Source organism: Pyxicephalus adspersus, chromosome 5, assembly GCF_032062135.1.
Source record: "Pyxicephalus adspersus chromosome 5, UCB_Pads_2.0, whole genome shotgun sequence".
In the NCBI taxonomy this organism is placed as follows: domain Eukaryota; kingdom Metazoa; phylum Chordata; class Amphibia; order Anura; family Pyxicephalidae; genus Pyxicephalus; species Pyxicephalus adspersus.
In genome coordinates this window covers 6483111-6497172 of record NC_092862.1, presented here as the reverse complement: position 1 = coordinate 6497172, position 14062 = coordinate 6483111, and the positions used below count along the sequence as shown (strand labels likewise).

Below are 14062 nucleotides of genomic sequence, written 5' to 3'. Positions count from 1 at the left end.
TTTTCCTTGTTCCTCCATATGTCACACGTTATCATAAAGAGGCTCTAACATCTACAAGGTGAAGTACATGGTAAGTTTGTGAATGGTTTCTCTATGCCATTGTGTTGTCACAGCAGGGTTTCCGTCTTGACCACTTTCGCTAAGTGGATTCTATAAATACTGACCTTAATCCTTCTCTGTCTAATCTGTTACAGGGAGAGATGTCTGTTCTGAAACTTGGAATTCAGACTTTACGCAGACATGTACTGAAGAGCATGACGATTGACTGCTGAAAGAGGGGAATGAGAAATGGATACAAAGTCTCAGACAATCAGGAAGTCAAATAGACAGATGGTCGCTGAGTCTGTGAGTATTTGAGTTTGCTTGGGGGATTAATATAAAAATAAATTGGAAAAGAATAAATTTTATGATGCTATATTCAGAGGATTTTTCGCATCATGTACCTCAATTTCACCTGGAAAGGTAATAAAAGTGCCTGAATAGGGCCCGGCATAATTATATTGCTGCATATTGTGGCATTTAATTTGGGATCCAGGCCCGGAGTGTCCAGAAAAGAAGAGGTAAGCCGGGCACTCCATCCTTTTTCCAGGCCAGAATTTGAGGATAGCAGCCTGGGGGAGATGCAGCCTGAGGCCAGGTGGGCCAGGTGGCTCAGGTGGACAGGCTGGGTGTAGCCTGTATTGCTGGGAGAGCCCAGGACGTCTCCAAATGTTTAGGCTTGTGAACCAACAGCCCTGAAGAGTGTCAGAGAGAGAAAGCTAGGTGATAACTCCAATCCCCTGCGGGGCAAACCCTGGAAGTTGCTTTCTGTTCATGATTTTTGGGCAGTGGAAAGAGCTCAACTTGAAGTGCTTTTCTGCAAGGAGTGTGTTTAAACCTAATCACTCACAATATACATATAGGGTCAGAATGCCCTATCAGAAGACTGGAAAATACTTTCGGTAAGCCCCAGTGGTATTCAACAGCCACCTGGTCCCCTGGTGAACCCTACTGCATTTTTCTGATTGAAAAGCTATGTGTTCTGATGGGTCCTTCTCACTTCTGATGAGCCCCTGGTCCCCAGTCCAAGAGAGAGATGGGAGGGAGAATATAAGGAAATGGACTGAGGATGAGAAGATAGCAGGTAAGAGGTAATAGGAAAATGCAATAGGGTTTGACAAACTAAACTAAACTTTCCTTATGCTATCTTTAGGGGGAAGGAAGAATGGCAGGCTTGTCACTAATAGGAATACATGTTTTATTCAAATACAAGTTTATTTTTAATATTGTTGTTAAGACAATTATATAGAACATCACCAAAGCAACTGGAAAATTAAAATTACAATGGGAGGAGCTGTATGGCAAATAAAGAAGGTATGGCTTTTTTCTTGATTCTTGCATTAAACCTCCATCCCTCTCCACATTCTTGCCACTCTCACCAGCTCTGTTCCTCTGGAGCCCAAACGCAAGTAACCAAGTGTATTTTAGTGTTACAATGCTCTAGTCCAGCTTTTATGAACCATTTGAACATGGAGATCCCTTGTATAATCCTTGAATAGCTTTCAGATCTCACGGACCCTCTGTCAATTTTTAGGATATGCTCAATTCATAGTACATTAGCCTATCGGTCAATAGGATAGATGCCTTTTACTTTATTGGCCACTGGGAAGGATGTCAACCCTAAAGATAGCCAAAAAGATCATTGGTGTCACTTCACTGACCCGAGAGACATTCACTGCTCATTGCACAAGGAACCCCCAGCAACCACTGAAGAAAGGTAGGGTAGCCTAGAGTTCCTCTTGAGGTTGCTGGGAGTTTCTTGAGCAATGACCGGTGTGTGATTCTTGGGTCAGTTTATAGTTGTTCATTAAATCAATAATTGTTTTGGCTTTCTGTAAGGCTGACATTCCCAATGACCAGCAATTTAAGAGCCTATGGATATAGTAATTATAGGAAGGGTTCCCTGGAGACCTGAAAGTTATTTTAAGGTTTCTCCTATGTTTATTAGGTCAAGAAACACTGCTCTAGTCAAATTATTTAACTTTTTTTTTTATCAATAGAATGCTAATGCATGTTAGTACTCTTTTTCATCATAACTATAATAAATTTTGAAAAATCCCAATGCTTTTACTATATGGAGGTATAAAATATAATCAACAAATGCAAATATTATCCCTCCATAAGGAGCAGGAGTCTTGAACCACCCATATATCAGTTATTTCTCTTTGAATGTGGATAACCTTATATTGTCACAATGTGCTGTAAGGGCTACAAATGCCCTAAAGAAATACAATGGGCATCATACATATTAGGCTACTTTTGTTACATAAGTATAGCTTATAAATCTTTTGTATTCACCTTTTTATATTTTTACTGTTTTTCCCATTGCCATTCCAATTTTTTCACTTGCTTTGGCAATGATAATATATATTTTCTCCTGCCAGTAATGCTAAAAAATAAACCTGTATTGGATAAAACATGCATTGCTTTTGCAGACAAGCCTTCCTAATAAAAGATGACGTAAGGAAAGTTTACCATAGGCCCATGATATTGGGCAATTCATTGTTCAATGGTTGACCAAACAAAGATGTACTTTTTATATCTAAGGAAATAAAAGAATGGAATTCCAAAATCCAATTGTGTGAATACTTTCCTGGTCCAGTTGGTAAGACGTGCAGCGTGTTACCATTATTGGTGTAAAGTGTGACAGTCCTCATGGGCCACATTCCAAAAAATTGCCAATATCCCAAGGTAGGTATAGCCTAGGTCTAAAAAATGGATTTAATATCAAAAGTAGCTGCTTATATTTCTTGACAGATATCTTAAACCAGTGCATTGTAACACTACTGAAGAAGCAGTTCTGGGAAACAGGTTAAGTGGCAGAGTTCTTTCAGGTTTTTTGAAGAACGTTTATATAAAACATCTTTGTAAAATTGTTTATGTATATATAGCTCATATGGATTTAAATTTATACAAATAGATTTGGTAATTTTAACTTCAATGTTGTTTACTACGGTACCTGAAAAATCCCTCTTTCATAGTGAACCCTTCTTTTGGTTTCATCCTTCCCCAGATATCTTAAAAAAGATATTTCCTTAAAGAGTCACTCAGATATCGAATATCCACTATAAAACAATTAACATTTACCTTTCTGTGTCTTGACAGCTCTCCCCTAAACTTGAAGAACACAGATCCCATAGGAAAGTGGCAATCTGTAATAGCTACGCATCTAATCCTGGTAAAAACACCAGGGTCATATCATTACCTCCAGCTCCAATTAAAGACCGGAAATATCCAAGTCTTGAACCTGTAAACTCTAGCCCATCGAAGATTGCAGTTAGGAATGAGCCAGGGTCAGCCAGGCCAAGCAAGAAGTTCAGCAGAAAGTTTGAGCCTTTGACGCCACCACCTTTGGTGGAAGCCCAGAACTCAGATATTTATCTTCAGAAGCGGCCAATTAAGCTGGCCCCGCTCAACCTCCCCGAAGAAGTGAAAGAAGCCCAGCTTAAAAAAATGAAAGATGAAGTCTACCTGCCTACAAAGAGTTATAAGCAAATTGACAAGACGGTGAATGCCATAAATGACCGACCCACTAAGAGAGCTCCTTTAAACAAGGTTGGCATGATGGAGGAAAGTGGAGAAATAAAGGTAGAAAATATTTTACCAAAAGACAGCAAAGGTCTACAAGATTGCCACCGAAACATTACTCCGTTATCTGGAAATGCTCGAGAAGGAATGTTAAGTTCCTCAACATTTAAACTCAAGAGTGGGCAAGTCCATAATATGGTTCCAAAAATAGTCTCTGTGGATTCCACCAATGTATCTGTCAAAGGGCGTTTTAACCACACAAAAAGTCACAACACAAATCACAGCATACCAAAACCAATAAAAGTCAATAGACTTACAATAGATTAGGTAGTCCATACATAACACAAATTGGTCAATTTTTTACAGCAGTGAATCTGACAATCGCTGGTGGAGAATCAAATACTGCCTATGAAACACATGGATCTGGAAGATTCCCCACTAGTTTAAAGGAATGTTAGATTCATTGCTTTACAAATAGACCCTAAAGAAAATCTAAAAGCACTAGGTTATCTTCAGAAATATAAATCCAATTAATAATTATTGGTATGTGGAAAAAAAAGTTCTTTGTTTTTAGTAGCTAAAATATTAGGTAACTTCCAATGGTTGGTAACCAAAATCACTCCTAAAGTATATGTAAAGTCTAATGATTTATTTCATTTCTTTCCGCCTGTTTCGTTTGTTAAATACAAAATTGAAAGTGTCTATTCAATAAGTGTAGAATATTGAGCTGATGGATTCCTGCGCTTCTGTGGGTTGCAGAATCTAGTCCCATTTTTTCATACAAAAGAAGAGCACGGGAAGACTTTCTGTATTCCTGGGATAGCATTACTGATGTCGTATATTGAGGGAGCTTAGTCACACAGAAAAAATGATGTTACTGACGGAATCACAAGGTATCAATAAAGGAATAAAAGGCCTGAAAAAGAAAACTAATACAGCCACCATATCTAAGAACTACTAACTTGCACTAGATTCCATTTTTGTTTTTAGGTTTATTTACTCTTTAGTTTCTTTTGGCTGTTTTAACAGCTCAGAGTAAGTTTATAGTATGCAAAAATAGCCAAAATGATTGATATATTCAATAATAACATGGAAATTACTCTATGGATTATGGACATTTGAAGAGGCTCCAAATCCTTTAACTAAAAACCTATTTCAGTTCTTGAATATCAGCTGCTTTCATTAAAAGAAAACCTGGTGACAGTGCCAGGATAGTCCAGGCATTTGTTGACAACTGATAAATTGTGCCTCGGCACAGGCTCGCTATGCCATTGTCACAATCATGAAGCCGAGCCAGGGCTGGAGATGTACAGCCACCACCAATATTCTGAGATTTTAAAAAAAGAACATCCTTTAGCACAAAGAATGTATATTAAGGACACGTCTCTGGTATGTTCCCAATGTGAAAAGCAACTAAACCCAAAACCAAAGAAAGCAAATTATTACAGAAATCATGGAAGTAAGTGTAAATGATAAATTTTACCCTTATCATGTAGACCTTTGGTTTTCACTGTAATTCAGCGATGTTGGGAAATGTAGCCTTCCATCTATTGTTCTGCCAACTTTCGGGTTCACAAAGTCACATTTTTTATTATATTACCTCCTTAGGGTAAGAACAGGGGTGTCTAATTTAAGGTAATGCTGGAGAATTACAATTCTTTTTTTGATGTCCACCAAGGAAGTAAAATGTTAGAAGTTCCCATACTCTTGCCTAGTCTTTACTTATATTTGGCAGGATATACCTTACAAAATGATGTCTGTATTGCAGGGATGCTGGGAAATCTATTCTGTCCTCTATTGTTCTTCCAACTTTTGGGGTCATATGAACACATCTGGTTGACTCTTACACTGGCTGTATTCAGAAATGAACTGGCTATAATGGGGTGTGCATTTGGTCGATGAAACTGATTTTTTGTCCATCATATTTCTACTGTACAGTGTTTGTATTTGCTTATCAATCTGATTGCTATTAGAATTTTTCTTGTTTAATTTTGGGTTTAGTTTAACTGTAATATTCAAAAATTGATTGGTTAAACCCACAAATGGGTTCTCCACCAATATTCTTCCTTGATAAAATAACAAATGAAAAATTTAAAGGTTGAATTATGGGTTTAGTTCTGCACTTTGCAGTTAAATTTAAATTTTATTATTTATTTATTATTATTTTTATTATTATTTATTTAAAAGGTATTCTTAAAAAAATAGGTTTTTACAAAAGTCAAAGATATAAGGATTCTGAAAGAATAGAGCTGGATCATCTACAGGATAACTCTAGCCCAGGGTCTGGGCATATAAAGAGGGCCTTGTTACAACCTTTATACCCATACAGAAAAAACAGATCTGAGTAGAGTCCATTCAAAATAGAAGATGAGCTTGTAGGCAGTTGGGGCCTTAAGAAGCTATTCGAATACAAGCAAATAGGGAGAATTCTTCTGTGAATATTGCAGTCATATCCATGTCTATAAAAGAATTTATGGCCAATGTCAATATAGCCTAGGGCCCCATTTTGCCTTAGTCTATCTTTATGAAGGAAGATCTCTCTAAATGAGAAACATTTGGAAGCTATGGCTGTGGGAATACATGCATTTAGACATGAATTGGTTGAAAGTTGCTTTAGGTGATCTGGATTTAGTTGCACTTGATTTTGAGCAATATGACTTGCATCAGAGTGCTGGCGACATCCTAAATCTTTAGGAAAATCTTGATGGGTACTTGGCTGCCGTAGCCTTGTGTAGCCATGTGACCTGTAAATCTTCAGTATCTCTATAATTTCACCCACTGACACGGAGTGAAGTATTAGTAGAATACTTCAAGAGATACCTACATCTACTAATCCAGGTCCTCTAAGGCGTCTTCAACGTCCTCATTAAAAAAGAAAGAGAAAACTATAGCCATTATAGATATTGTCAGTGGTTCCATGAAAAATAAAATCTTCCCCAACTAGCTTTACTAGGTTAAAATGTCCTCACTTTTCTGAAAGTACAAAGGAAAGGGCTGAAAGAAAAAAAAAATCCTGGAGAGGCTAAAAAACTTGAAATAATTGCTTCTAGAGCCTCCGTGATTGGGGGCTTCTGGCTGTTGGAAGTTGGTATATTTGGTCTTGATTTGGTAATAAATGCTCCTATTGATTTCATGTTCTTACACACCTATTTTTTATTACATTGACACCTTGGGGCAAGAACAAAACTGGTGGCCAATTTAGGATAGTGGTGGAAGGATTACAGTTCTTCTTTAGATCTTCACCCTAGAAGTTACAAGTACCCACGCTCCCGTCTTTTCCCTACTTATTCTATCTTATATTCTCATTTTCTTTTATCTAAATATACTTTTCCATATATTTCTTTCTTTATGACCTTAGTAAAATGTGGTTAGTTGGAAGGCCTCCTGATCTGATGATTAGGAAAGACCTTTCCAAGCTTTCAGACTGGGTTTCATTGCTATGCTGTTTTTGTTGGAGTTTTCTAATGTTATAGTTAATTGAAAGTTGATGAGTTATGATGATTGATGACTGATGATAATCAATAAAGCTGTGGCCTTGGTCCTTACAATTAAATCTGTGTTTCCAAGTCTGTATTATACCAACAAGGGACATAGTACATATATTACATGCCAGGTTACAAGCCTATACTTCTCATCCCCCATAAAAAAACAAGTTGTGTTTTACATAAAAATTGGAGTTTAATTCTGCTTTAAACTTTAAAGTTTGGACAAAATGATATAGAAAGTTTAAGGGCAGCTATCCTTTTTTTGTGCTTTGACGCACACAAGTAACTGAGCTAGACAGCTGAGCAGAATACAATTCCTGACATTAAAGGTCCATTTTAAATTTTAACTTTGCGGTCTGTCTTTCATCTGTGATTAAAAATTCAGTAAGAAGTCTGTAACATATAAAACGGAACCAAGGTCACTTCATAAACATTATAAGTGGTCAGCTAAGGCATCGGTGCCCAAAATTAACTTTGTCCTTTCCTGTCCCAGCCACTCCTGAATCCTTTGCCGTTCAGTGAAGGTGTCAGAGCTGTCACCAGCCATGACGTCCTCCATGGCCAGCAATAGCATCGGGTTTTTAGGCAAAAGAATAATAATTGACATTTCTTAGTAGCATATCAGTTTGTATATCCGCTGAGGGTGTCTTGCTGAAGTGGACCCAAAGGGGTCATGCTTGGAATACCAAAATGGCAAACGTACCAAAAGTAGCTTGAGTCTATGAAGCCTGTAGCATTTGCACTTGTCACAGGCTGGTTGCCTATTGTATTGGCTTTATTGGAGGGTTGTGCTATAGCTTCAAGATACCTTAGCGCTCTAAGGTCATATACCTAAGTTTTAAATCCAAAAGCAAATCCACCATAATATGCCTCAAGACGTTTCAGAGAAATCTTAACTGGACTTGTTGCTATGATTTGCCTTTGAGTTACTTCATTCTGCTTCTGAGTTGCCTTTGTAAAGAAATTACATCCTATAGAGCCCTTAGACTTTCATGAAGGTAAAAAAGTCACCAGTAGACCATTCAAATTTCTGCCATGAAGAGTTCAAATTTCTGCCATGTTTTAATTTCTTCCTGACCCTACTGGGGCAATTTTCTTTCCATTCCGGTCCTTTAACACCCCTAAATGTATTTGCACCATCATGGAAAGGTAAAGAAAGGAATTACTACAGTTAGAATTTCTAACCCATTCTCACTCTACCAATGACAATTTGAAGCTTTGAAGTGACACTGTTGTGTAAAATAAAATTGGCTGCTTCACACTATAAAGAATGAATACTTACTACTCTAGGATATCTGACACTGGGCACCATGATGAATCCTATAGTGACATAATGGATGGTGGAATGAAACTTGGTACCTAATGGGGGTCATCCTACCAGACACCAGGTCATCCTACCAGACATACCAAGTGGTATCACAAAGAAAATACTTGTTGCCCTCTGTAAGTGCAGAGTGCGAATACATGAAATTTTTAAAAGAGTGATAAGGTCAATTTAAAGGCATCTTACCCGATCTCAGGCCTGGGCAGTGCAAGATCGACAGACAAACAACGAAGAAGAACGTATAGGAAGATGGGACAGGACAATGTGGGACGGACTCGACTAAGATCATGGAGGGATGGGTGTCTATCCACCGGTAAAGGTAAATGCCTTTTTACTTTTTTACTATGATAATTTTGCTTTAAAATTTTTAACAGTAACAAGCAGGCTGGGTACACACGGTAGATTTTTGTTGTTGGAAAGGACCTTTCACGATCCTTTCCAATGACAAAAGACTGAAAGATGCATGAACGAGTCCTGTACATACAGCGCCATTCTGCTCTATGGAGAGGTGAGGGTGGCACCTCACTGCGCTCTCTCTCCATCACTTGCATTGGTCGTTCATCGTTTGTGGATCCGTCAGGACAAATCCATTAAACGAAATCGGACTCCTGTTGAACACACATTAGATTCTTGTCTGATACTAGCCGCTGACTGCAGCTGCAGGGGACCTGGTGTGTAAACGTGTGGTTCAGCTGTGAGATTTCAGTACGGTATTATTGTTTGCTTCAAGTTCCATCCAAAATTGACTAATAGAAATAACATTAAAACTTAAGGACTTCAAAATTGTAATAACAACTAGATGTGATTTAAAATTGATACCAGAGCAAAACATATAACAGCTTCACTGCCATGACTACCGATCTTTTCCCCACTACTGATCCTAACAGAGAGCCCCTGATTCATCAATGAAATCCGCGCTCGCTGGAAGGAATGCGCGACCGATAATCCGATTCTGCTTGATGAATCAGGGGCAGAGTGTTGCTAAGAACACAAGCATCAGATTCTCTCTACTCTCTCCTGAGGAAGCCGATATTTCCGCGAAACGCGTAGAGAATTTACACAGAATGTATCCCTCACAGGGACACTCTCAAAGGAGAGAATATTGTGGTTAATAATGGTTTTTATGTGGTTTTATGTATTGGAACTGAGCTTTGTAATGTAAATATTAATACAAAATGTTATTTTTATAATATATGCTGTTGATATTGGCCTTAAAAATCCCGCTACAAAAATTGGTGTTCTTCACCTTACATTCTTTTTTCTTGGTGTAATAAGAGATGTGGCCTACGTGATATATAACATATTTATAGGTGGAAATCTTCCTCTTCTTTGATACTAGCCCTGAAGTGATAATCGGACGAGAATCATCTGACCTGTGTATGTAGCCTTAGGATCTGTTCTCCATCTTCTTGGTTTTAAGTGCCCTGTTGACCATATTTATTATTATTATTATTATTATTACTATTATTATCACTTTTAGTATTATTACTTTTTAGTTATGAAATGCTAACATATTAAGTAGCGTTGTGTTCAGCAAAGCACCGGCTTGTATCTGAAGACTCCCTAATAAAGATTTCACACCAGCGTTGCTTGTCTTGGCAGATTTTCTTAGGCTTTGACTAATTTACTGAAGAACATGCAGTGATGAAATGAGGCCAATTTTCAATAATAACATCAATTAACCTATCATCTGCGTTTTGATCACTGAAGCAAAGAGATAAATAACTACTTACTTAACTACACATCTTAAATTTAAAAAAAAAATCATAAACAAAGGACAAACAAAAAAAGTGAAGAGAAAGAGAAAAGAAAAAAAGCAGGCAGCTTTTTGCTTCTTTGTCTCCCTGGCTAAAGTGTGTTATACCCAGAGACAAGTACGGCCATCTAATATCCTTCATATTGCTGTTGTAAGTTTCTTTTCTTTAACATAATGATTCTTTGGAATATTTTGTTTTTTTTGCACTATAACTTTCTTCTGTACCCCTTTCTCCAGATCTCTTAATTAATATTCCGTAAGAATAAGCAGCTCAGTTCTGCGAAACGTGTCAAAGGAAAAGAAACCTTTAACTGAAAGGTTTTAGTCTTTAGTGATTTAGTCTTAACAATGACTTTGGGGATATTTACAAATTAAGAGGAACTTTCTGTTTTAAGAGTCGCTTATTAAATGAATGGTCAATTACCTGCTTAGTGCATAACTATGGATCATGTTGTCATTGATTTCTATCTATGTTTAATAAAAATGACCTTATTATAGTTGTATGCACATTGATGCCTTTAAAGTCCCTTTTGTAAATGTCTCATATTTATTGGCTTGTCTCCTCCTATTGCAAGACTGGATTTGGATATTTCTTTATTAGCCTTTTGCTCACCAATGTATTTGGATTTAAAGGAGACCTCCCATACCAAATGAATGATTTTATAAAAGGTCCACAAGAAAAGAATTCCAATGCAGTTTCCCTTTAATCCAGGTTATGGTTTGGTTAGTAGTAGACACTTTCAAATGTTCTGTATGGTTAAATATGTTTTAGGCTTGATCGGTGCTCCAAACATTGAAATCCACCTAGGTATCTAAAACACATAAAAACAAAATTGCAAATATATCCAAGTAACACCTGTTCCAGAATGTATGGCACTATGGAAAAAAGATTCCTCATCAAAAAGGTCTTCTGAAGAAGCAGAGGAAGTTTTGAAACACGTCAAGCACTACAGATGAGCCTCAAACGTTTATGGATACCACTATATAGCGTATATATAGTTTGAGCAAATTTGAATAATTTCTGTTTCTATTAATATCGGAGACGATTAATTCTGCTGCCTGTAAAGTCACATATAGATTTTTCTGTTGTGAAATTAAAAATTATAATTTTTTTCCCCCCTTATTTTAACCTATGATTCTGTAAATACCCACACTGAATCACTACACTGTACTATAATAATTATTGCTGCATTAACACTTACCTTTAATTTTTCAACACTCCATTTGTATGCTTAGATTATTTATTCATTTATATTAATATATGTTTATGGTATCAACCACCATAATGAAAACTAAATGACCATAATAAATTGATCCCCGACAATCATACTGATAGGTTGTCCTCAGGCAGGTGGCCCGGGATTGCCTGAGGCATGACATCAGATCCTCACCAGGGCACCCCGCAAGAGGGCCTGATGGGGTGATGGGCCATTACCTTAGCTGCTGTCAGGTTCTTTGCTGCAAGGTGGCACCAGGTTGCGACCCTCCGGTTGATTTTACCAGAGGATTGGAGATGCTTCAGGGTGGAGACAGGCAGTGTCCAAGAGTCGGAGGGGTAGGGAGGGAGTCAGACCTGGCAGTGGGAATATGTGATTTAAGGTCCATTACTGCTACTGCTATGGCTAAGATCACCTCTGGATCTTTAGGAAGCCATTTCTTCCTGGCTATGTCAGGTAGTGACACAAAGCCGGTGCTAAGCCCTGACAGCTAGGCAAGAAAGACCGTCAGGGACAGCCGTGGGGGGATTGGCGGAGAGCCCTGGGGGAACCTATGACAAACACTCTCCTACATGGTCAAAAGTATAAAGGCACCTTAGTGATGAAATGATGGGGGTCCAGTGTTCCTAATGATGAGTACTGTATTTTTAAAACCTACAAAGGCATGTAAGACTTCTAACCTTGTGGTAACAGTTCCACGACGGTCCTTTACTGTTCCAGCATGACTGTGCCCCTGGGTACAAATCCAGCTTCATGAAGACATGGTTTATGGAGTTTGGTGTGGAGGAACTTGAGTAGCCACCACAAAGACTTGACTTTAGTTATATTAAACATCTTTGATATGAATTGTTTCCCCAACTGCAAGTCAGGCCCTCTCACCCAGCATCAGTACCTAGCCTCACAAATGTTCTTTTAGCTGAATGGGCATAAATTTAAATCTTGTGGAAAACTTTTCCAAAAGAGTGGAAGTTGTTATGACCACAAAAAGGAGGCAACTCATTATTAATGTCCATAGTTTGGAAGTGAGATGTCCAACATTGCCCATATTATCTATGGCAGGGGTGCCAAACAGGTGGATCACGATCTACCAGTGGATCGCAAAGCCAATGCGAGTAGATCGCGGAGTCCTGCCTTTCAAAATAAACTCTACCACGCACAGGAGTTATTAAGTCCAAATACCGCTCCACCATGACTGATGATTATTTGGAAGTCTGTTCGAGGCTGGCTACCAGCAACTTCTGTCCGGACTATGCAACTTTGGCTAATTCCATTCAGTTTAAGCCGTCGTTGGAGCAAGGTAATGGCCAAAAATGTACAGAATAGTATTGTGCCATACATGTTCATGCTATTATGCCAGGTAAACAGTATTTATTTTAAATATAAAGTATACTAGGTATATATATAAATAAATATATGTTTAGCATTTTTATTGTTGGTTGATCATTTAGACTTTTAAAAGTAGCTCGCAAGCCAAAAAAATGTGGGCACCCCTGATCTATGGGATAAGGAAAGTTAAGTGATTGCAGAAAATGAAGGCAGGCACTATTCGATTTACAAATTTGTAAATGTAATTTAGTTTTAGTAATAAGGACCAGCAGTTACATATAAAAAATGCGTGTATATGTAATATTTATGTACTTTATCTCTGAAGTAAAATTAAAACCGATGCTTCCTTCCCATAGACACAGCAGCTTTTATTTGTTAGTAAACCATTGAGATAACAGACCACAAAAGGGATCAGGAGCAGGAAGAGAACACACAGAATCAATAGTAGGCTGACAAACGCTTAACCTTTGTAGCTGCTTTAACAGCTCATTGAAGATGATGCTTACAGATCCGGCGAGCTCCATGCTTGTCATGTCTCACTTATGGTTGATAATATTATTCGACTTACTGCATTTACTCAGCTAATCCTTTTCATGCTTTATAATGAGGATGATAGCGTGCACAATTAATAAATCATTACCAACTGAGTTACATTGTACGTCGTTTATTAAACGAGAGGAATATGTACACAAAAGTGTGAAGTGTATTGAAGGCTAAGAAGTGCACCAGCATTGCCATGAAAACACGGAATTTTATGATGCAGTATTCAGAAGCTGATGTGGAGGACTTTTAGGGCCTGATTTAATAAAACTCTCCAAAACTGGAGAAAACAAACTATCATGGGAGAACCTGTGTGATCCAGCCAACCTGGAATGGATTTCTTCAACGCAATATCATACCCTGTTCATTTGTAGCAGCAAGGAGAACAAGGAAATAACATCTCCTGCTTCCCTTTAGCCGTGCAGCCTGAGATGTAGCTTCTCAGCATCCCCAGCACATATTCTGAAGCTGTGCACAACTCAAGGGGATTTTAAAGGTAGATTAGTCCTTGTCTTCATCCTTCCTCGTCATTGGCTGATAGGACTTTATAGCCTTAATACTCACAGTCGCATGTTGCATCTTGTAGCAATAGGCTGGAATGACCAGCTGCTGGTGTGTTTATTTGTTAAATTTACTTTTGCTGACCCTGCAATTGTATGCTGCCTGGACTGACCTTTTGCCTGTGACCCTGACTCTGCTTTGTCTTGATTATATTGGGAACAAATAATTATTAGGAAACCTCCTAATAATAATGTAAGTTGATATTACCCACTCAATTTGGTTAATGTGCCTAAGGCCTTATTGTCCGAGTATGGACAACTTATGAGAAAATGTAAGGACAGTAGGC

The 14062-nt window shown here is 38.0% G+C and overlaps 1 protein-coding gene across 1 annotated transcript; it reads left to right on the top strand.

Moving 5' to 3' along the window:
• The first annotated feature begins 208 nt into the window (after positions 1-208).
• On the top strand, positions 209-7120 carry LOC140330482 (uncharacterized). Its single transcript, XM_072410628.1, has 2 exons — positions 209-345; positions 3145-7120. Exons 1-2 carry the CDS (start codon positions 289-291, stop codon positions 3892-3894), a joined length of 807 nt encoding a protein of 268 aa, XP_072266729.1. The 5' UTR covers positions 209-288; the 3' UTR covers positions 3895-7120.
• Positions 7121-14062: the final 6942 nt, after the last annotated feature.